The 21,430-nt window shown below is 44.9% G+C and overlaps 3 protein-coding genes across 8 annotated transcripts; all 3 read right to left on the bottom strand.

The window, feature by feature from the left end:
- Nucleotides 1–3,757: 3,757 nt before the first annotated feature.
- LOC146545128 (gallinacin-7) lies at nucleotides 3,758–6,796 on the bottom strand. Of its 5 annotated transcripts, none has more exons than XM_085218523.1 (4): nucleotides 6,631–6,796; nucleotides 4,591–4,686; nucleotides 4,261–4,390; nucleotides 3,758–4,025 (listed from the first exon to the last, which is right to left on the bottom strand). In XM_085218523.1, exons 2-4 carry the CDS (start codon nucleotides 4,646–4,648, stop codon nucleotides 4,010–4,012), a joined length of 204 nt encoding a protein of 67 aa, XP_085074649.1. In that variant the 5' UTR covers nucleotides 4,649–4,686; nucleotides 6,631–6,796; the 3' UTR covers nucleotides 3,758–4,009. The 5 variants fall into 5 exon arrangements, with proteins under 5 accessions (XP_085074649.1, XP_085074647.1, XP_085074650.1 ...); XM_085218521.1 differs by lacking the exon at nucleotides 6,631–6,796 and adding an exon at nucleotides 5,381–5,499; XM_085218524.1 differs by lacking the exon at nucleotides 6,631–6,796 and adding an exon at nucleotides 5,347–5,435.
- Nucleotides 6,797–11,667: 4,871 nt separating this feature from the next.
- On the bottom strand, nucleotides 11,668–13,610 carry LOC146545127 (gallinacin-9). Its single transcript, XM_085218330.1, has 2 exons — nucleotides 13,441–13,610; nucleotides 11,668–11,801 (listed from the first exon to the last, which is right to left on the bottom strand). Exons 1-2 carry the CDS (start codon nucleotides 13,496–13,498, stop codon nucleotides 11,668–11,670), a joined length of 192 nt encoding a protein of 63 aa, XP_085074456.1. The 5' UTR covers nucleotides 13,499–13,610.
- A 4,956-nt stretch (nucleotides 13,611–18,566) lies between these two features.
- On the bottom strand, nucleotides 18,567–21,430 carry LOC116216368 (gallinacin-10). 2 transcript variants are annotated; one of them, XM_031552659.2, is made up of 3 exons: nucleotides 21,265–21,430; nucleotides 20,862–20,994; nucleotides 18,567–18,948 (listed from the first exon to the last, which is right to left on the bottom strand). In XM_031552659.2, exons 1-3 carry the CDS (start codon nucleotides 21,320–21,322, stop codon nucleotides 18,933–18,935), a joined length of 207 nt encoding a protein of 68 aa, XP_031408519.2. In that variant the 5' UTR covers nucleotides 21,323–21,430; the 3' UTR covers nucleotides 18,567–18,932. The 2 variants fall into 2 exon arrangements, with proteins under 2 accessions (XP_031408519.2, XP_031408520.2); XM_031552660.2 differs by lacking the exon at nucleotides 18,567–18,948 and having other exon boundaries at nucleotides 20,858–20,994.

The raw sequence follows: 21,430 nt of genomic DNA, 5'->3' as shown, positions 1-21,430 counted from the left end.
GTGGTGTCAGCAGCTGTGCCTCCCAGCTGTCAGCCATTGCTATGGGGATGCTTTACACTTCCACGTACCTTACACAGCAAGAACTCCTTAAACCACCACAAGATCCAGCCTGGTAATACGGTGGCCGACATCCTCCATACTTGCAGAATCCCCTTCGAAATCTACAAGCATGCATAGGGCTGGAAAAATGGGGCTCACCTGCACAGTGGAAAAAAAAAAAGAATTGACAGAGCAAGTGAGCAGAAGTGGATGCACATTCTCCATCCTCTCCAGTTCCTCTCCCCTAATCAGAGTCGCAAGGACCCCCACTGCTCTCTGCTCCCTGTGCCAGGGCTCCCGCTCTGCCAGCACAGCGGTGCTGCTGATGGCAGCTCCTGGGCTCCAGGCTGTGTCCTGTGGTCCTGGACTGCTCCGGGCTCCATAGAGCTCAGCCCCATCCCATGGCAGCTCCCGTAGGGATATATGGTCGTGGTGGACCCCCTGAGCTGCCCCTGCTCTGAACTGAGCAGCCCCAGCTCTCACAGCCTCTTTGCCCAGCACCGCTGCTCCAGGCCCTGCTGCTCCTTGGAGGCCCGGTGCTGGGCTCTTCAGAGTTGAATACAAGGAAAGGATCACCTCTCCTGGTTTGCTGCTGAGGCTTTGCCCACTGCAGCCAAGATTACTGTGAGCCCTCTTAGCACTAAGGGCACACTGCTCGCTCGTGCCCAACTTGGTGCCCACCAGGACCCCCAGCTCCTTTCCTGCAGAGCTGCTTCCAGCTGGCTGCCTGCAGCAATTCCTGGTGCTGGGGTTGTTCTTCCCCGGGTGCAGGACTCTGCACTTCCCCTTGTTGAATTGCACGGGGTTCCTGCCTCCTCATTGTCCAGCCTGTCCAAGTCACATCTTACCTGCAACACCCTGCAGCACCACCAAGAGCACAGCCAGCAGCAGGTAAAGGATCCTCATGGCCACGGCCGGGATGTGAAATCCTTACCTGCAATGAACTGACCTAGCAAGGCCGTAAGATATTGGAATGGATATCTCCTGACTGAGAGATGAGCAACAGCTTATAATGTGCCCCAAATGACCCACACCAAAATCTTATACCGTATAGTACAGTGAACTCAAATAAAGTTGCAGATAGTCAAAATCACTGAATGTATCTTGAGGCAACCAGGCCTCTTCTTTGAATTTCCAAGACTTCTGACACCAGAAGCTCCTACAGTTCCTTTCATCCCTTATTGTTCCAAAATTCTGTCTTTGATTTTTTGAGTATTGACCTTCTTGCATTGAGAATTTTCATTCTGCTTCTATATGGTGCACGGCGTGCTACTCTGAAACCAACACTGACTGATGAACCATTCATCTTCAGCCTGCCATGGTATTCAGAGATCAAGACAAATGTCATTGTTCTCAAAGTTGGAGAAGGACACCGTTATCTCTTGAGCATCAGTGAAAGCATGACCTCAACCATAACGGAGCTGGAATTTTGGTAAGCTATGGAGGCAGAAAGGCAGGTTGGAGCACTGAGTGCTGTCCGGAGGCCAGCCTCTGTACGCGGTTGAACAGTTCCAGGCTGGAAAGAGCTCTGTGTCTCCCAGTGCCCATGGACTGAAGAAGAATGAAAGCAAAAGAAGTGGATAAAGGCAAGGCAAGGAGCAGAGGGCACCTGTCCAGAAGCAGCAACAGGAGGGATTACCCACTGAAGAGGAGGAGGATCACCACTGCCTTCTGTCTCTCTTCTCCGGCAGGTTCCCCAGCCCCAAACACACCTCTTTATGTGAAGTTTGGGGCTTCTGGCAGAGCACTCACTGGCCAATGAAAGAAGACTTTTGCCTCCCAGTTGGTTCTGCATTTTGCTGCCTTCCAATGAGGCTGCGCTTTGGGACAGCTTTGACCACAAATGCCCAGGTCTTGGTGCAATCCACCTCGGAGCATTCCGCTTCCTGTGAGAGACGTTAGGCCACAGGGCTATGTGAAATACCTGGAAACAGGCACAGGCTGCTGCTTAGGTCCTACTTCTGTCTTCAGTACGAAGTTTTAGTCTTGGGGCAGCAACACCATCTTGGCCATCATTGGCCTGCATAATGCTTTGGCCCTTAAAGCCATCCTTCTTGTATCTTCTCTATGTCAAGGGAAGAATGTGCATTGCTCGCTTTTCATCTTCATCATTATGCTGTTGTTAATTTAGTGTATAGCACTGTTTGAAATAATAACATAAATTCAAACAATCTGTCATGCAAAATTTTATAAGAAAATACATTTTCATCTCTTTTTCCTCTTAGGGGTACTCCTGATTTTTTTTTTTATTTTCCCTGTTGTTTTAGTGCCCTTTCTGATGTTTGCATTCACTTGGTCCTTCCCAGGTTGCCCAGACCCTTGCAGGATAAGCTGCACACCTGCCAACCGCCCATTTATTTCCCAGGTTGTCACAGAATCATAGAATGGTTTGTGTTGGAAGGGACCTTTGAGATCACCTACTTGCAACCCCCTGCCATAGGCACGGGCACCTCCCTGTAGTGCAGGTTGCTCACAGCGCCATCCAGCCTGGCCTTGAGTGCTTCCATGGAGGGGCATCCACAGCCTCACAGGGCAACCTGTTCAGTGTCTCACCACGCTCACATTAAATAATTTCTTCCTGATATCTAGTCTAAATCTTCTCTCTTTCACTTTAAAGTCATTTTCCCTCATCCTGTCACTGCATGCCTTTATAAGAAGTCCCTCCCCAGCATTCCTGTAGGCCCCTGCAGGTACTGGAATGCCCCCATAAGCCGCCTTGGAGCCTTCTCTTGTGCAGGCTGAAGAGCCCCAGCTCTCTCATCCTGTTCCCGTAGCAGAGGTGCTCCAGCCCTCTGATCGTCTTTGTGGCCCTCCTCTGGACCTGCTCCAACAGCTCCATGCCCTTCTCGTGTTGCGGGCCCCACAGCTGGACGCAATACTCCAGGTGGGATCTCACAGAGCAGAGTAGAGGGACAGAATCACCTTCCTCGCCCTGCTGGTCCCACTTCTCCTGATGCAACCCGGGATACGGTTGGCCTTCTGGTCTGCACGCACACACTGCTGTCTCATGTTGAATCTTTCATCAATCGACGCTGCCAAACCCTTCTCCTCAGGGCTGCTCTCAGGTCATTCCCTGCCCAGCCTGTATCTGTGGGATTGCCCCAGCCCAGGTGCATGACTGTGTTTCATGCTGTTCCTGTTAATTGTGGACGTGCCATGAGGACAAGTGTTGAGTACTGCCACCAAAGGTACTCTTTCCTTCCTGTCATTTGCAGGGAGGACACGGGGAGAAGAGGATGGCAAGGAGGTGAAGGAACCTCATGGTGAGAAGTTTTCTGTTGAGATCTTCAAGATCATCACTCACCTAGCACTGCCAAGGCCACCGCTAAACCACGTCCTTTAGTTACACCTCCCTAAGTCATTTAAATGCCTACAGGGATGGGGACTTCACCACTTCCCTGCACAGACTCTTCCTTTACCAAAATGTTATTTCCATGAAAATATTTTTCGTGACATCCAGTCTGAACCTCCCCTGGCACGTCTGAACACCATTTCCTTGTGTCCTATCACTTGTCACCTGAGAGATGAGACCAACGCCCACCTGCAGAAAACCTCCCATCAGGCAGCTGTAGGGAGCCATAAAGTCTCAGCCAGTATTTCTACAGAATGCTCATCTCTACAAGCCAACTGCCTACCTGTCTGTTACTGCCTGTGGTGCAAGGAGATCAAGGAAAAATCCCTATCTTCCCCAACAAACACAGCCAAGGTTCAACCATCGTAATGCCAGATTGTCTTTTTATTGAAGCAAGGAAAGAAGTCTTTTTGGCGGTGCTGCCTGGTTCAGATTTATGATTTCACAGATGATAGTATCTGCTTCAGAGCAAGGGAAGTATTAAAAGCCGTTCCGTTTTTTGGTTGTTTTTTTTGCAGGAGGATGTGGTGCCAGCAGGTAGGATGGAGCTGAGCTGGAGTGCCGGAGAGGCCATTTTGTGGATGCAGGAAGGATTTCCCAGGAGAAGTCAGGGAGGTATCAGTTCCTCCAGCCCCTGTATGATGAAAAGAAGACAGTCTTAACTTGCACCCCAAGCAGGTTGTCTGTGGTGCCATTCTTCTGTGGGTGTTTATCTGCTGTATTTCATGGCACCATAACGGTTGCTGCCATGGGATGGGAAAACCCCTGAGGACCCTCTGTGCCAGCAGGGCTGTCACTGGAGAAGTGACACATGGTGACGTCGGTAGCTGTGACACATAGCCATAAGAATGCCTTGCACTTCCACATACCTTGCACAGCAAGAGTCTATTCCATTGTTACATGTTCCAATCCAGTAATACGGCCTGCGACAGATACCTGGAGTGCAGATTCCATTTCGAAGCCTGCAAGTATTAAAAGGCCTAGGAAAGTAGTGCTGACCTGAACAGTGAAGAAAAAAAATAAATCATTTTCTATGGAACTGAGCAAAAGTGGATGCACATTCTCTAAAGACGGCTGCCCACAGAATGTCATGGTGCTGGGGTTGTTCTTCCCCGGGTGCAGGACTCTGCACTTCCCCTTGTTGAATTGCACGGGATTCCTGCCAGCCCATTGTCCAGCCTGTCCAAGTCTCATCTTACCTGCAACACCCTGCAGCACCACCAAGAGCACAGCCAGCAGCAGGTAAAGGATCCTCATGGCCACGGCCGGGATGTGAAATCCTTACCTGCAATGAACTGACACAACAAGACAAAAGGATGTGGAAAGGTTATCTCCTGACTGAGAGATGAGCAACAGCTTATAATGTGCCCCAAATGACCTACACCAAAATCTTATACCGTACAGTACAGTGAACTCAAATAAAGTTGCAGATAGTCAAAATCACTGAATGTATCTTGAGGCAACCAGGCCTCTTCTTTGAGTTTCCAAGACTTCTGAAACCAGAAGCTCCTACAGTTCCTTTCATCCCTTATTGTTCCAAAATTCTGTCTTTGATTTTTTGAGTATTGACCTTCTTGCACTGAGAATTTTCATTCTGCTTCTATATGGTACACAACGTGCTACTCTGAAACCAACACCGACTGATGAACCATTCATCTTCAGCCTGCCATGGTATTCAGAGATCAATGTCATTGTTCTCAAAGTTGGAGAAGGACACCGTTATCTCTTGAGCATCAGTGAAAGCATGACCTCAACCATAACGGAGCTGGAATTTTGGTAAGCTATGGAGGCAGAAAGGCAGGTTGGGGAGCACTGAGTGCTGTCCGGAGGCCAGCCTCTGTACGCAGTTGAACAGTTCCAGGCTGGAAAGAGCTCTGTGTCTCCCAGTGCCCATGGACTGAAGAAGAATGAAAGCAAAAGAAGTGGATAAAGGCAAGGCAAGGAGCAGAGGGCACCTGTCCAGAAGCAGCAACAGGAGGGATTACCCACTGAGGAGGAGGAGGATCACCACTGCCTTCTGTCTCTCTTCTCCGGCAGGCTCCCCAGCCCCAAACACACCTCTTTATGTGAAGTTTGGGGCTTCTGGCAGAGCACTCACTGGCCAATGAAAGAAGACTTTTGCCTCCCAGTTGGTTCTGCATTTTGCTGCCTTCCAATGAGGCTGCGCTTTGGGACAGCTTTGACCACAAATGCCCAGGTCTTGGTGCAATCCACCTCGGAGCATTCCGCTTCCTGTGAGAGACGTTAGGCCACAGGGCTATGTGAAATACCTGGAAACAGGCACAGGCTGCTGCTTAGGTCCTACTTCTGTCTTCAGTACGAAGTTTTAGTCTCGGGGCTGCAACACCATCTTGGCCATCATTGGCCTGCATAATGCTTTGGCCTTTACAGCCATCCTTCTTGTATCTTCTCCATGTCAAGGTTGGCCTTCTGGTCTGCACGCACACACTGCTGTCTCATGTTGAATCTTTCATCAATCGACGCTGCCAAACCCTTCTCCTCAGGGCTGCTCTCAAGTCATTCCCCGCCCAGCCTGCATCTGTGCTTAGGATTGCCCCAACCCAGGCGCAGGACCTTGCACTTGGTGTTGTTGAACTTCCTGAGGATGACATGGGCCCTCCTCACTAGCCTGTCCTGTTCCCTCTGGATGGCATCCCTTTTGCTCTGGTTTGTCAACTGTACCACAAAGCAAAAGGTTGCCATTACCTGGTGCCTGTACGAGGTCTTTGAGACCTCTCATGAATATTTACTGCACTGGCAATGTAGGACATGGGGCAGAAGTGCCCAAGGACTGCAATGATAGCAGTCATTGCGTTTGTCTTTGGGGCCTTTCAGGGGTATTTATTGCACTGGTGCAATGTGTGCAAAGTGCCCCCATTGCATTATTATGCCTATAGTACGTGAAAGAAAGATGTTTTAGAAGATGCTGGGGCTGTTCCCACTGTAGAGAACTTAGCATCTCAGCAGCTCCAAGCATGAATTGGTCCATATGAGTAAAACTTCTTGAAACCTCCAGAGGCCAAATGTGTATGGAGAAACCTAAAACTTTTAAGATGGCCTGCAGTACCATATTTGCCCTTGAGGATAACCTTGCCTATGATGCGAGCTTCAAGTTTTATAAAAACGAATAAAGGGAAACATCAGTTGTCATATGCTGGGAGAAATGTGGATAGAGAGAGTATTTTTAGTGATAACTAGGGACTTAAACAAGTAGGAAATAGAAAATGCAATGTTGCTACCTTTGGATGAGGAGCAGAACTCAAACAGGTCTTTCCCCTCTGCAAGACTCACATGGATGATTTTCAGAAATCTCAGTACTGGGAATGTTTTCTTCATGACCAGCTCCATAATTGCTTGGGTGGGCTGAAGACAAAGGCAGCTCAGATGCCTTCCATCCTCCCTGAGTGGTGCTCTGGGGGTCTCTGCATGTGAGTGTGCTGTGCCATTGCAGAAAATTGATTGAAAATACTGGGCAGGAGATGTGATTTCCAGGCAGGGATTGGCCAAGCCGGGTCTGGGCACGTTTCCATGGGACAGGCCAAGGCCAGCATCGACAGCAGGACATTTCCCCAACTGGATTTCGTGCTGTTCCTGCTAATTGCGAACATGCCATGAGGACAAGTGTTGGGTAATCTTACCAAAGGTCTCTCCTCCCTTCCTGTCATTTGCAGAGAGGACACGGGAACAAGAGGATGGCAAAGAGAAGGTGAAGGAACCTCATGGTGAGAAGTGTGCTGAGGACTCCCCATCATCAGTGGTAAGTCACCTACCTTACAAACAAGAAAACATATACTGCTTGATATTCCATCATTATACTCAGTAATGGTGACTCTGGATGGTTATAATCATTTTATCTGCAAAATGTAATTGGAGTCTGCACAATGAGCTGATGGTGTGAGATGCTTTATAGCTTCTGGCTGCTGTTTGTCATAGATGTGCTGTGGAGAGAAGGGAATTTTTAGCTTTTTTTTTTTGTAGAAATATTATTAGGGACTTAATATCACTTTATAAGCATCAAAAATTAATATTTCTTGAATAATTCAAGGTTTTGAGCATCTTTATCCTGGTTTATGTCATCATCTATATATACCTGACACAAAATAGGTAACAGTTAAATAGGATGGGCATTTTAATCTTTCATCATCATGCCACAAACATAGCATGCCAGATCATACAATCACATCCTCTACAGCTGCTCACAAGAAAAAGAAGGAAAAAAAAGAAGAAACAAAAAAAGATAAAATTCTAAATGGAAGTACAGTTGATTTTGTGCTTGTGGAAGTTTTGCTTATTAGTTATAATAGAGACCTAGGAAAACAAATGCTTAAATTATATGAACTGGATACAATTTGAAGAATGCTAATTAATTTTTATTTTACTTTTATTTTTATTTTATTTTTTTATAATTTAAAAATATAAATAAAATATCTGAAGTCCATCAGGTTCAAATGTAGGAGTCTTCAGTGCAGCTGATACTGGCTGTTTTTGCATGTGATAGAGAGAAGATCACTGTATCTGTATTCTTTTGAATTTTATAGATATAAAACACATTTCATATGATCAAGTAAGTGTGTTTTCATACGACCACATTTTCTTGATCATATGAAATGTGCTTCCCTTAAAAAGTGATATTTCAATAGAGTTTCTAGAAAATGTACTCTCTTGAATAACTTCAATTTGCAAACTGTAGGTTGAAAGTCATGCATGATGCTTGGGTCAATAGTCTATGCGGAATAAATGCAGGATTTTTTTTGGTGGCATTTTTTCCCCCTAGTGGCTGTTGTGTTTTGTGACACTGAACTGGGACATGAAGATCCTTTACCTTTTCTTGGCCGTTCTCCTTATTGTGCTCCAAAGTTCTGTAGGTAAGAACTCCATAAAGCCAAAGGAAACACCAAGGGAATTTTGTGAGTAGAAACACAGTAAAATAGAAATGGAAAGGGCGTCCATCTTGGCTACTGCTGTAGTAGTTTGGCACACAGGATGTGACCGCTGACCTTCTTGCACCGGAATCCGAGAGAATGTAATGGTACAGAATACTGGAATACTGCTGTCACACTGCAACCCTTGCTCGTACTTCGTCTTCCTTGGGATCAAAAATGAAAAGTCACCATCTTTGCACAGGTTTCATGCGTGTACCTAACAACGAGGCACAATGTGAGCAGGCAGGAGGGATCTGCTCCAAGGACCACTGCTTCCACCTCCATACCAGAGCCTTTGGGCGCTGCCAGCAAGCAGTCCCGTGCTGCAGGACTGTGGTGAGCTACAGTTGTTCAAGGATCAGCTGTTCGATGAGGAATGGGTTTGTTATATACCTTAGCAAGTACACTCAGAGGGTTTCCTACGGATTTCAAAGGTTCACCTGTTTGTTTATTGCAACGCAAAATTATGAGGGAAAAAATCCAACAAAAAAAAACTTCCATGAAAATGTGTACTCTGCTTCCACTGTTTCTGACATGTAATTTTCTGCAACTCATCTTGGTTTTGGAAGTTCTTATTTAAACTATGCTCAATAGTAATAGGAGAGGTATTAAAAAACAAAACAGATCAAAACAGACTAAGCAGTAGGTTTATATAAAGAGATTATCTTCGTATCAGAGATCAGAGATCGTGGAGGACTTTTACAACTTTGGTGCTTCTGTGATTCTCTCTTGCAGTACAACTAATGTTTGCCAGGACCTCAGACCAGCTAAGCAGCTCTTCTGGTGATGTAAGAGATTCATCATCCTGCTACAAAACCTGGGATGTGGGGCTGAAAATATGGATTTAACATCTACACATGCATGCACCAAAGGCTGAATAGAAGAGGAAAGAAAAGTGGCACCCCTGCAAATTTCTGCAAATTGACCTGAAGAGACTCTGACAGTGGTCACTGAACCACCCGGTGAAGACTAGTGTTCCTTTTCTTTTCTGAAATAAAATAGTTTTTAGCAAAATCACACTGCATCCCCATGAGAAGATGCAGAGCAGATTCTTGCTTTGGCCTTCAGATCAGATGCTTGCATTTTTCTTTTCTGCTTAGAATTAACAGTAATAGAATTAACACTGAAAGACAGAATCTCCAGGAGAGGCTGAATGCACAACTGAGGTTTTCATATTTTGTAGACCACATATCTCTACACATTTTAATAAGTGTTCTCCAGAAGACTTGTGTCTGCTCCTGATCCCTGCCAAGGAATTTGTCTTGGTTTGTGTTTTTGCTGGAAGTCCTGGCTCCCATCTCACCCAGGGTTAGTGTGACATGATAAAAAATCCAAACCCACATACGGACAGGAATATGGACAGATCCTCTTATTACATCAATTAGCAATGGCCAACAACAACTTGTACAAACCCCTGTGAATGGGTTAGTAGAAGGCTGGCACAAAGGGATTGTGTGCATGGCCCATGGCACTCCAAAAGCAGTTCATAGCAGCTCATGGGATGGGAAGTGTGAGTACTTTATCCATTGCTCATCTGAGATCCTTTTGTTCTTTGCATTAGCCCTCTGGTGTGCTAAGCACATGGGACATCATGCCATGCCATGCCATGCCATGCCATGCCATGCTAGCCAGTCCCATCCCATCCCATCCCATCCCATCCCATCCCATCCCATCCCATCCCATCCCATCCCATCCCATATGAGTGTGTTTGGGGGCTTTCACTCATTTTTCTGCTGTTTTTTTGAAACATTAGCAAGTTTGTTGGCAACCCTTGGAATGAAACAGGGGACATTTCTTAACAGTGGAGACTCTAAGCTGATGGACATGCATCCAGACAGCACAGTGCTGTGACTAATAGTTTACTATTCAGCATTCAGGGAAGTAACACCCCCTGCTGATCTAGACAAAATACAGGCAGTGGGACCAGAATCACATAGATTCAGTGAGGTGGTTTCAAGACCTAAAGAACTTGTCCTTCTGCCATGCTGGGTTTCTCTGTGTTGACATTCCCAGAACTCCATGTTGGGTTGGCAGAGGACAGCCTAGTGCTCTGGACTGTTGGTGGTTTTTGGTGTATTAACATGTATACTGCCACACAGATTGCTGCAAGCCACGCAATTTAAGGGTGATTTAATAGGACTCAAAGACACATGCATGTAAATTAATTTAGTTAAATAAACTTCATTTACAAGTTGATTGTTGTATACAGTAATAACAACAAAACCACCCTGACATACACCAGCAAATGTCAGCAATGTGGTTTCACTTGGAATTGTTTTTATTAGAAATGGAGCTGCAAATCTCTATCTGAGGTACAAGAATTCCTCCTCAGATCTTCTCGTGCTCCCAGGACTCTTCACTCCATTGGGAAAGGCTCCTTGGGTTTGCATCAAAGTTCAAAGATCCTGTGATGTCATAAGGCAGGAGACGTCTCAGATTCCCAGGGCTCTTATCTGCGTGGTCAGTGAGGTCTCAGATTTAGGAGCTGGGTCTCCTGCAAAGAGAAATTAGGTGGTGACCTATTCAACCTTTCTCTATCCAGACAAGCAAATGATACGTTCCCATTTCAGGCTGGTGTAGACACTTGGTAACACATGAGGTTGAAGACTACTGGAGATCTTTGTGATCTGAACCTCTGATTTATATTCACTGAATCACAGAATGATTGAGATTGGATGTAATTCTGAGTCCCTTGGTCCCCCCAACCCCAGCAGAGCTGCCCAGAGCAGGGTGCCTAGTACCATGACCAAGGGCTGTTGCAGATCCCCAAGAGGAGCCACTATTGCTGTCTGCTCCCTGTGCCAGGGCTCTGGCAAGGCTTCACATTATTCTTTTTTTTTTTTTTTTTTTCTCCTTCAGCATAGTGTTTCACAGAAACCCGCTTCAATTAAATATGAATGCAAATAATTAAAAATAAATAAATAAAGCAAAACAAGAACAATTAATTTACGATGTCCAAAAAAGGGCAGGTATGCTACAGCTCGTGTCATTAGCTGCATAACTGGACCACAGCATACTACAGCATTGCTCCACATGATATATCTCCTATAGATAAAGAGGTTTTCTCATGGTACTGATGAAAACACACTTTACTTCCAGAGAGTGGAAGATCTCCTACAGCACCTTTGCTCTGATATTTGGCACTCTGCACCTAATAGAACAGCTCAGGTGGAGAACTGCATTCCAGTTATGAGTTCTGACTTGCTTCTAGTTATGTTATGCTGATACATAATGGCAGGGGGGTTGGTCTCGATGATCTCTAGAGGTCCCTTCCAACCCCTACAATTCTGTGATTCTGTGATTCTGTGATTCTGTGATTCTGTGATACCCCTGGGTTTCTCAGGAGGAACTCCCTTACCATTTGCAGCACTTCAGCTTCCCATCACGGCAGGTTCCAATGTCAACTGAAGGAGCAGGGCATGCAATAAAAGAGCAGGAGCCATGGTTCTGCCGGCATGCTAAGGTGTCAGCAGCTTCTTGGCTGTAAGCTGCAAGATATCAAAGGGAAACTGACGTTCATTTACCACAGCAGAGCATAAGGAGAGATACAGCATAAGATTACAAGGCATGCTATGTGATATCCTGGCACCGTGCTTGGCATGCAGGTTTGTGATTGGGGTATCTTTAATATTAATCTCACACCACCCAGAAAAGGTGATGTTATCCAAATTAAAATGTCTTAACTGGACTTTTCAGGCTTTCAGCTCAAGTTTCAGCAGATGTAAATTATCATTCATCATCTTCTGATTTGAATAGCTTCCTGCGTGCTCACAGGGAAGCTGTGTACACTGTTACCAAATATAATGTAGTAAAGCTAACACGGCGTAAAAATCATGAAACCACAGCCAAACTCAGGGAATATAACACGTCCCACTAGAACTTTCTATATAGCTCTCTATATACTATGTAATAAGGTCAGTGGCTGTGGTCACTGGTGCTGTGTATGGTTTTAGGTAGCCACTGTGCTGGTTTAACCATGACTGATATGTTCAGAGCTGAAGCCAAATGCTCAGGTGATGTCAAACTGCAACTCCATCATCGCCAGGACAACTGCCTGGGCTTATCCCATGTGAAATGCTACCCTCAGGTTTGGGTTAGAGGGTTTACAGGTTAAACATTAATCATTCCAACTGAGATGTTCAGCCTGAAACTCAAATTGCATTCTTTGCACATTGTTTAAGTGAATCTCCTGCAAGTGCCTGCTGTTGGGTTAAGTGGTTCTACATCCCTTCACTGAGTAGACAGGCACTTGCTGAGCTAGGAAAGGAAGTACAAATGTAAGTCTACTGCAAATCAAAGCAGCAATGGAGAAAGCTTAAACTTCTCTGAAGCACTTAGAACAGCCTGGAATTAAACATATCAAACCTATTAAATGCACTGTCAAAACAGAGAGTTGAGGCAAAGCCGCACAGTCACAACTATGTTATTTGAAAAATACAGGTCTGCTGATCTAGAATACACACTCAGGAGGTCTAAGTGTAAATGTGAGAAGAGAAAGCTTTCGTATTGCAAGATGGTGTCTTAAGCATCATCCCACAGAGCTGCCTGAATACACAGGGAGAGAATCTTCTTTCCACCCTTCCAATCACATAACTGGATGCAAGATGTCAGGGCTAGAATGAGACCACAGGCAAGTCAAGGACTTTTTCAGGCTTTTGGCTCAAGTTTCAGCAGATGTAAATTATCATTCATCATCTTCTGATTTGAATAGCTTCCTGCGTGCTCACAGGGAAGCTGTGTACACTGTTACCAAATATAATGTAGTAAAGCTAACACGGCATAAAAATCATGAAACCACAGCCAAACTCAGGGAATATAACACGTCCCACTAGAACTTTCTATATAGCTCTCTATATACTATGTAAGGTCAGTGGCTGTGGTCACTGGTGCTGTATATGGTTTTAGGTAGCCACTGTGCTGGTTTAACCATGACTGATATGTTCAGAGCTGAAGCCAAATGCTCAGGTGATGTCAAACTGCAACTCCATCATCGCCAGGATACAGCAATGAATAGGCTGTGAATAAGGAAAAGGAGTTTAAGTATGACAAGAGTCCAAGTGCATAGAGGCTAGGACTTCTCTGCACATTTTCCCTTTTAGTCTCCATCTCACCTATTTTCCATCTTACCTGGGGCAGCCTGGAAGAGAAAGAAGAGAACAGCAACAAGGAAGAAAAGGATTCTCATGATTGTCCTCTGCTGTGAAATAGCCTTTGCAGCTGTGAAGATATCTAAAGGTGTCTGGAAGCAGCTGAGCACAGTCGTAGAGATACAGACTCGTATGAGGCAGAAGATGCCTGGTCCCTGCACTTATAAAGGCTGTGGGTCTAGACGGTGCAGACACTTCAGGGGAGGAGGAGTGGTAAAAGTTCACTGCCCTACGACTGTAGAGATTGGTGATGTATGAAGATGTTGCAACCCAACACATTTGAAGATGCCTGACCTGAACAAGGACCAAATGACACCCTGTGCTCAGCTGATGGGCTGCACCCAGAGAGGACACAGGATTGGAGCAGGAGGGAGGTGGGTTCCTGTGATTCACAATACTGTAAACCATGCGGGTTTGCTGATGACTTGTGGCTCTTGGACATGATGTTGTCACAGACTGTCCCCTTCCCAGCCATGGGGTACTGCTAACATACCAAGACTGCGTGAAACAGAGATGCAACAGATCCTCCTACTTGGATGAAGGAGTGGCTCAGGGCTTTAGTCCACTCTTGAGTTGGAATTGCGGGGCTGCATTTGTAGGAGTCAGAAGTGAAAGGGCTGTGGACATCCCCTCATCCCTGTCCATGATATCTGCAACTTGGTGCAATTTCTCCCAGGTGTTCTAGCATGGTTCAAAGCTCAATTGCTATCTGCATCCTTTATTTGAGACCTCAGCCATGACGTTTTACCACATCAGGAAGATGAAGTCATTAGACAGAAAGAACCAGAAGGAACACTTCTGTGCATTGTGCCACTCTGTTGTGGAAGACTGCATCCCAGTTCCCTTTTGGCAACCAACCCTTCAAAATGGTGAGATTGTGTACCTCAAGGCTCCTGCCTGCACTGAGTTCCTCTACCCCATTCTGATGGCTACAGACTTAATACTTGTGCTTATCATTGAGAAATGCCACTCTTGAGGCATGTGAAAACTGTACATGTTTTATTGGCATTTCTTTTTGCAAACACTGGAAGCCAAGAATCATTAATGAAATCAAGTCATGAGGGTGCTTAATTTTTTACTGCTTCTGTGCAAAAATAAATAGCAGGAAGTCAGCTACATTTGTGTGCAGAGAGCATGGTGTTCCATGTCTGGTAAAGCAGTTGAAACAAATTGGGTGGTGGACATGAAGCTGGTGCTACAGTTTGTGAAAAAGCACACCATGTTCTTTTCATGGTTATGTCAGGCCTAGGATTTCAGAAACATGCAAAAATATTCTTTAGAGTGGAAAGCAAATGAGGAGGTTGAGTATGGGCAAGAGGAGGCAGGTGGCAAAGAAGACACATTGCTTTTTGTCCATGCTCAGCAAGCTGGGGAGTCATGTAATGCTGGGGGGACAGGTAGGACCATGTATAAGACTGTAGGATCATGCACTGCCATGACCTCATGAGCTCCAAGGGAAGGGCAGTGAGCCTCATATCTTCCTGTGATATGTGATAGGCACTACATCCAGCAGATGTATGTAGGGTATGCATGTATGTTTCTTTCCCTTTTCACCTCCTGGGCTGACAGTTTTGCATTGATCAGATATGTTTCTGAGTAGAAGTCCTTATAGAATAGCCTGAGTTGAAAGGGATCAATAAGGATTGTTCAACTCCTGGGGAACATGAAGAGAAAACTGAATTCCATCAGCAAAAAGCAAGACATCAAGGGTGAAGCTGCTTGCTATCAAGTTTGCAAGAATAGCAGGACTTAATGGAGAAGAAAGATGCACTTGTATCCTTCTTACATAACCTTTCCCTGCCTGTCCCAGGGATGTTTGTTTTGGGGAGTGAGGCTGCTGAGCAAACCCTGCTGATATCAGCACATGGCACTACGTGCTATTCAGTGCTCTTTGGACCCAAACACTGTCACAAGAGGGAAGGAAAGGAGAAATGGCTCCATCTTCCTCACTGCCCTCCACAGTCTCCTTCCGCTGAGTTATAAACACAGTCTAGGCAATTACAGCACCCATGAAGGCGGCCTGGGATTGGGAAAAGGGAGCTTGGGCAACGTCCTTGCTTCTCCCTTCTCGCTGAGAACCAAGAGAAGATGCTGGCAAACAGGCCCCAGCACACAGAGAAACCAGTAGGGCGGTTACTGATGAGGAGCTGTCTACCTTGAGGTATGCATTTGACCTGAGAGCAAAGGAGCAGGAGGAGGAGTTTGCATGGGCCCTGTCCTTGTGAAGAATGGCAGATCCATCAGCCAGAAAGAATGAATTCATAGAGACATAGAATGGCCTGGGTTGAAAAGGACCACAGTGATCATCGAGTTTCAACCACCAGGGTCACCAACCACCAGAAAGAAAACCAGTGAGAGTCTCAGACATCTGAATACACAGCAATGGTAACAGTGGGCAGGAAGTGCAAGATGTTTGTTACCCTTGATAGAGCACTTGATAGAGGTTTCTCATGCATGAAACTAGGTTTCAGAGGGAGTTCTCCAGCCCTAGTGCCTGAAGTGATTGTGCAAGGTCGGCCGTAGGACAGCCTCCAATCTGGCTTCCTACCATAGCAGTGAGCTACGAGGGGGAGAAGTCACTGAGCAGCAAGTTATTGGAAAGTCCATATCACAATCACTATTTTGAAAACTGGTCCATCCTTCGGGTACTCTAGAAAGAGGTTTTCTGATGTCCTGCATTAGCTTTCAAAGGTATGCATCAGTTGTGAGGTCTCCTTTTTCCCTCTGGTTTGTATTATCTGATTTGAATCATCATCAAGATGCACTATCAACCAGATTTGATCCAGTTGCTTTCCTGCAGATCTCCAGGAGAGGAAAAAAAAAGAATTTCTTACCAGGGACATTCTCAATAGACATGGGATGAGGGACACCTTGAGGGGAACACTCAGTAATCAGTGAATGAGAGATTCACGCCAGCAAAGGTGGCTTCTGGTCAAAACAAAAGCCCTTGATGGATGTGAGATGAAGCATCTAGAAACAAGAAGGGATCACCCTGCTTCACCTTTATGGGAAGGTAGAAAGATTTAAACAATCTGAGAAGAATCCCAATCAGAAACAGAAAGGAAATGCAGAAATCAGAAAAGTTCAAATTAACAGAGTCTATGTGTTATTTTATTTCCTTCCTGTGGTCTTAGTTTCCTCATCAAACTCTCCCATTTTGCTAGTCTGAAGAGCACAACACATTCAGCTTTTACCAATTCAGTTCACTGGGTGCAGACCCAGAGGATGAAGAGAAGAAGGGGAATGACCAATCTTCAGATGACTGAAGATTGGCTTAAACACTACAGGTGTGCTTCACTGGAGAAGAGGGAAATCTGAATTTATCCAGACTTAATAACAAAGATTTCTTGTAGGGGAACTTGAGGGATGGGAAAGAGATAAGCTGTGCCTGCAGTAATAGAATGGGCCCAAGTGCTGGGAGTGAGATGTATGGCTGATGGTTAGATGCTTGCAGGGTCTTCACTGAAGCTTAGGAATGGGTCAGCCAGGCATTTCCTGAAAAAGTCATGGCTCAGGGGTTTGCACACACTAGAGACAGTTCTGCTATGCACCACAAATGCAACCATCTGACTTTGGAAGAAGAGAGGTTTTGTCAGCAGTCTTCCACTTCACCAGAAAACTGCTCCTGCACTTTTTAGTCATTGATGTAGATTGAGTAGTTGAGTCTTTATAAACAGAGTGCTTCTGCAGGTCACCACACTTCAAGAAGTATAGCAAGAGGTACTCCAACAGCTTACGTCACCTCTAGCATGTCAAGAATGGAGTTAAATTAAACTATTAGTGGGTTTTAAGGCATTTAAGGACACTGTAATTTCTTTGTGACATTTTATCTGCAAGTAGAGATCCATCTATTCTGTGAAAAAAATGGGTCATCTGAAGATTGGTCATTCCCCTTCTTCTCTTCATCCTCTGGGTCTGCACCCAGTGAACTGAATTGGTAAAAGCTGAATGTGTTGTGCTCTTCAGACTAGCAAAATGGGAGAGTTTGATGAGGAAACTAAGACCACAGGAAGGAAATAAAATAACACACAGACTCTGTTAATTTGAACTTTTCTGATTTCTGCATTTCCTTTCTGTTTCTGATTGGGATTCTTCTCAGATTGTTTAAATCTTTCTTCCTTCCCATAAAAACTAATATAGATTGATGGTTGGAATTGGATGCTCATCCAGTTTCCAACCCCCTGCTATGTGCAGGTCACCAATCAGCAGACCAGGCTGCCCAGAGCCACATCCAGCCTGGCCTTGAATGCCTGCAGGGATGGGGCATCCACAGCCTCCTTGGGCAACCTGTTCCAGTGCCTCACCACCCTCTGGGGGAAAAACTTCCTCCTCACATCCAACCTAAACCTCCCCTGTCTCAGTTTAAAACCATTCCCCCTTGTCCTATCACCATCCACCCTCACAAACAGCCGTTCCCCCTCCTCTTTATACGCTCCCTTCAAGCACTGGAAGGCCACAATGAGGTCTCCCCAGAGCTTCTCTTCTCCAAGCTGAACAAGCCCAGTTCCCTCAGCCTTTCTTCATAGGAGAAATAGAATAGATAAAAGGATAGACATAAAGACAGATAGATAGATATATTGACAGATAAAAATCTCCAGTTGTGGAGAAGGAACAGTTTCTTTGGCTGGATATAAATCCATATTCAGAGATATGGGAATCATGTAAATTACCTAAAAATAGGCTCCTCTGCCATGTGGAAATTCCTGATTTGTTTCTAATGCATCTGGTTGAAATCAGCCTCGTGTTGCCCTAACAACCTTTCAAGATGATAGATGTAAGAAATTGACTCCAAAACCAGACCTCTTGCTTCCATGACCAGTTGTGACAGGAGAAAAGAAGTTAATTGCGAGGCTGTAATTATAGGATTATATGCTGTAAAACATCTTGGTTTTGCATGTTAGCACTATAGATTTCTTGGCTATATCTGTTTCTACCTCTTCTCCAAGACACAGAGAAGTCATTCCCATAATATCTACTAGGAATAGTTTGATTTTTTTTTTCGTATTCCTCTCCTTAGAAGACATAACATTTAATATTCTTTTATGAATGTTACCTGAATGTTACCTGAATACAGGTTTGATGTTTAGCAACAATAAGAGATCATAATTCTTGGTTTAAGAAGACATTTATTTGGGTGTGTGAGTAAAATAATAACATATGTATTGCTTCATATGCTCCATGCTGCATGAACCTGAAGTGACTGAGCATCCAAACATCCCGTGAGGTAGGCTGGAATAGGTGGCCAAGATGCCAAAGTGGCTTGTGTATTAATTAAAAGCAAAAAAGGGAGTGACTTCAGCAAGGAAAACCTGGATCTCCAGAAGCAGTGTGCTAACAGGACGTGCCCTCTGGAAGCTTCTTTGAAGGCTCATTTGCTGAGGGTTTAGACAGAGGAGGAATCCATCAAAATCAGCTCCTCAGGCAGTGGAAATGTTGCTGGTACAAGGGCACTGACCCAGTGAAAGCCTTTCCTTACTGCGCCGGAATCCTGTAGGGACACAAGGAACCTCATTACTTTGCTGAAGTGGGATGAAGCTCAGCCTCTGAAAGACTCAGTTGCTGCTAATTACCATTAAGAATAAACATATATGTTGAGTTTGAGATGCAGTTTGTAAAAACCTTCATGTAGATGCCTACAAAGAAGGGGCCCTATGCTGGGTGGGTAGGTCTGCACACAACCAGTCTACATGAACTGAGCTCACTGGCAAACCAGATCTGTTACCTTTAGTAGTAAGTTATTGATTCAGCTCTCCTCAAAGTAAAGACCAGGGGTTTTGTTTCATGATTTAAACACACGAGTTCAGTGCCATCTGAAGAGCCCTGGAGTAGGTGTCTGCTTGGCCTCCAGCATTGTTTTCCCATAGGTCATATCAGCAAGACTTATCAATGTGGTTTAGATACTCTCAAATGCCACTAAACACCACAGTTTTGTTCATTGAATCAAATCCTTTGTGTCCAGTTTCTTTCCAAATAGATTGAATTCGCAGTTGGAAAAAGAAGATATCAGAATACCTTATTGGTTTAGCTTCTACTGTAGTGAATCAAGCCAGCTGAAAACAAACATCTCAGTAAGAAGAAATTTCATCCTGAACATTAGCATCCACTGATATCATGCATGGGACATTCTACTCAGGAGTATTTCTGCAGAAAATTATTCTTGAAAAAACCCCTCCAGAGGCCTTGTTCACTCCTCAGCCCCAGTTCTCCTAGGATCAGGCCTAACAGAAGTTCTTAGAGACGTTCAATGCTGAAAATCTGCCACCTGCTCTTTTCTCATCATCTCTATTTACCAACTATAGAACTCGAGTCCTAAAGCGAATGATATTTTAGGAAGACAGAGGGATTGAGTTATTCCTTTGCAAAATCATTTAATAGTAGATTGCTTCTGTATTGTTTATTTTCCTAAATTCCTAAGTGGATGCTTCCTTAATATTATTGATATCATGGCAGTGAACGTGTCCTAATATAGGTGTGGCTTGAGTTTCTTGAAACCACAATCTCACAGCTTGAGATGTCTGAGAAGTATCTTTGATCCTAAGCTGAAGTGCACTCCTGAGATCTGTGTTTAAATCCTTAGGGAAAGAAAAAGTCTTGCTACTAGGGGAGCTGCAGGCATTATTAGAAGTTGGTCTCCAAGGTCAAAAGTGCAATACAAATGCAATTGCCTTCATTCAATCACAAATTCACACCTAAGAGATGCATGGTTGTGGGAGGAAGAAGTAGATATTTTCCTTATTGAAACCTAGGTCTTCTGGGAAAAGTATAGAGGAATGGATGACACATTTTCCCCAGGTAAAAATACTATCAGATATTTTTGTAATAAGTTTCTTTGATTTTTTTTCCCCATCTAAAATCAAATTCAGGAAGAAAATGCTGAATTCTGGGAAATGTTGGCACTCTTGAACTTCTGAACTTCTACTCTTGTACACAGCTTCCAGCAGAATTAATTACCTCTTTAAACATGACCACTTCTCCTGCATAAGTACCAACAGGACAAGAGGGAAAGGCCTCAAATTGCTCCAGGGGAAGGTCAGATTGGATATTAGGAAATACTTCTCCTCAGAAAGAGTGGTGATGTAGTGGCACAGGATGCCCACGGAAGTGGTGGGGTCACCATCCCTGAGGATGTTCAATAAGTGTTTAGATATTGCACAAAGGGGCATGGTTTAGTGGGGAAATACTGGTGGTAGGTGGGCGGTTGGACTGGATGGTCTTGGAGCTCCTTGCCAACCGTGGTGTTTCTATGATTTTATACAACATATTTATGCTCAACCTCCACATATATTCCTCACAAATAGCTGCTCTGCAAGATCCCTCCCCCCGATGTGTGCATCCTGCACGAAGGAGCAGCAGGCACATGGCAGAAAGAAAATGCTCTCCCTTCCTCCCTGCAGCACTTACTTGGCACAGCATTTTAACAGCCCCCCATGGCACTGTCCAGAGATGGTGAAGGTGGGGGGGCATGCCCCAGCACGGCAGAAATTCCCCTGATTCCTGCACGCTACGGTGTCAGGGAAAAGTGGATCTGCTGAGCCTGTGGGGAGAGGAAGGCGTTGAAGTCTCAGTTTTTATTTTTAAAAGTAAAGGATAAATACGCAGTAAAGGATAAATATGCAGTAAAGGATAAATAAGCAATAAATCGTATGCTGTTGATTTTTTTCAAGAGTAGAATCTGCCTGAGAACAGATGATGCATAGCACCAGCATCATAGATTGCCTATCAGTTGGCCACAGCCTTTTTTCCTTCTAGGCACACACTTGTGCTTGCATCTCCTCTCAGTGGTTGGATTTATGTTGTATCTCACCTGGAGCAGCCTGGAAGAGGAAGAGGAGGACAGCAAAGAGCAGGTAGAGGATCTTCATGGCTCAGTTGTGGACTGATCCTCAAAGACCGAAGGAGGAGGATATTTGTTTGAGGAAGAGGCAAGGGAAGGCACCTGGCATTTATAGGGGTTGTGGGATTGTGAAAGT

The sequence above is a fragment of the Meleagris gallopavo genome, chromosome 2, assembly GCF_905368555.1.
Source record: "Meleagris gallopavo chromosome 2, MGAL_WU_HG_1.1, whole genome shotgun sequence".
In the NCBI taxonomy this organism is placed as follows: domain Eukaryota; kingdom Metazoa; phylum Chordata; class Aves; order Galliformes; family Phasianidae; genus Meleagris; species Meleagris gallopavo.
This window is presented reverse-complemented; position numbering and strand designations above follow the sequence as displayed.

Coding starts and splice junctions, on each gene's coding strand:
- LOC146545128 (XM_085218523.1), bottom strand. CDS start 4,648: ATGAGGATCCTTTACCTGCTGCTGGCTGTGCTCTTGGTGGTGCTGCAG. Junction 4,391..4,590: donor GGTGCTGCAGGGTGTTGCAG/GTAAGATGAGAC, acceptor TTCACTGTTCAG/GTCAGCACTACTTTCCTAGG.
- LOC146545127 (XM_085218330.1), bottom strand. CDS start 13,498: ATGAGAATCCTTTTCTTCCTTGTTGCTGTTCTCTTCTTTCTCTTCCAG. Junction 11,802..13,440: donor TCTCTTCCAGGCTGCCCCAG/GTAAGATGGAAA, acceptor GATATCTTGCAG/CTTACAGCCAAGAAGCTGCT.
- LOC116216368 (XM_031552659.2), bottom strand. CDS start 21,322: ATGAAGATCCTCTACCTGCTCTTTGCTGTCCTCCTCTTCCTCTTCCAG. Junction 20,995..21,264: donor CCTCTTCCAGGCTGCTCCAG/GTGAGATACAAC, acceptor CTCTCCCCACAG/GCTCAGCAGATCCACTTTTC.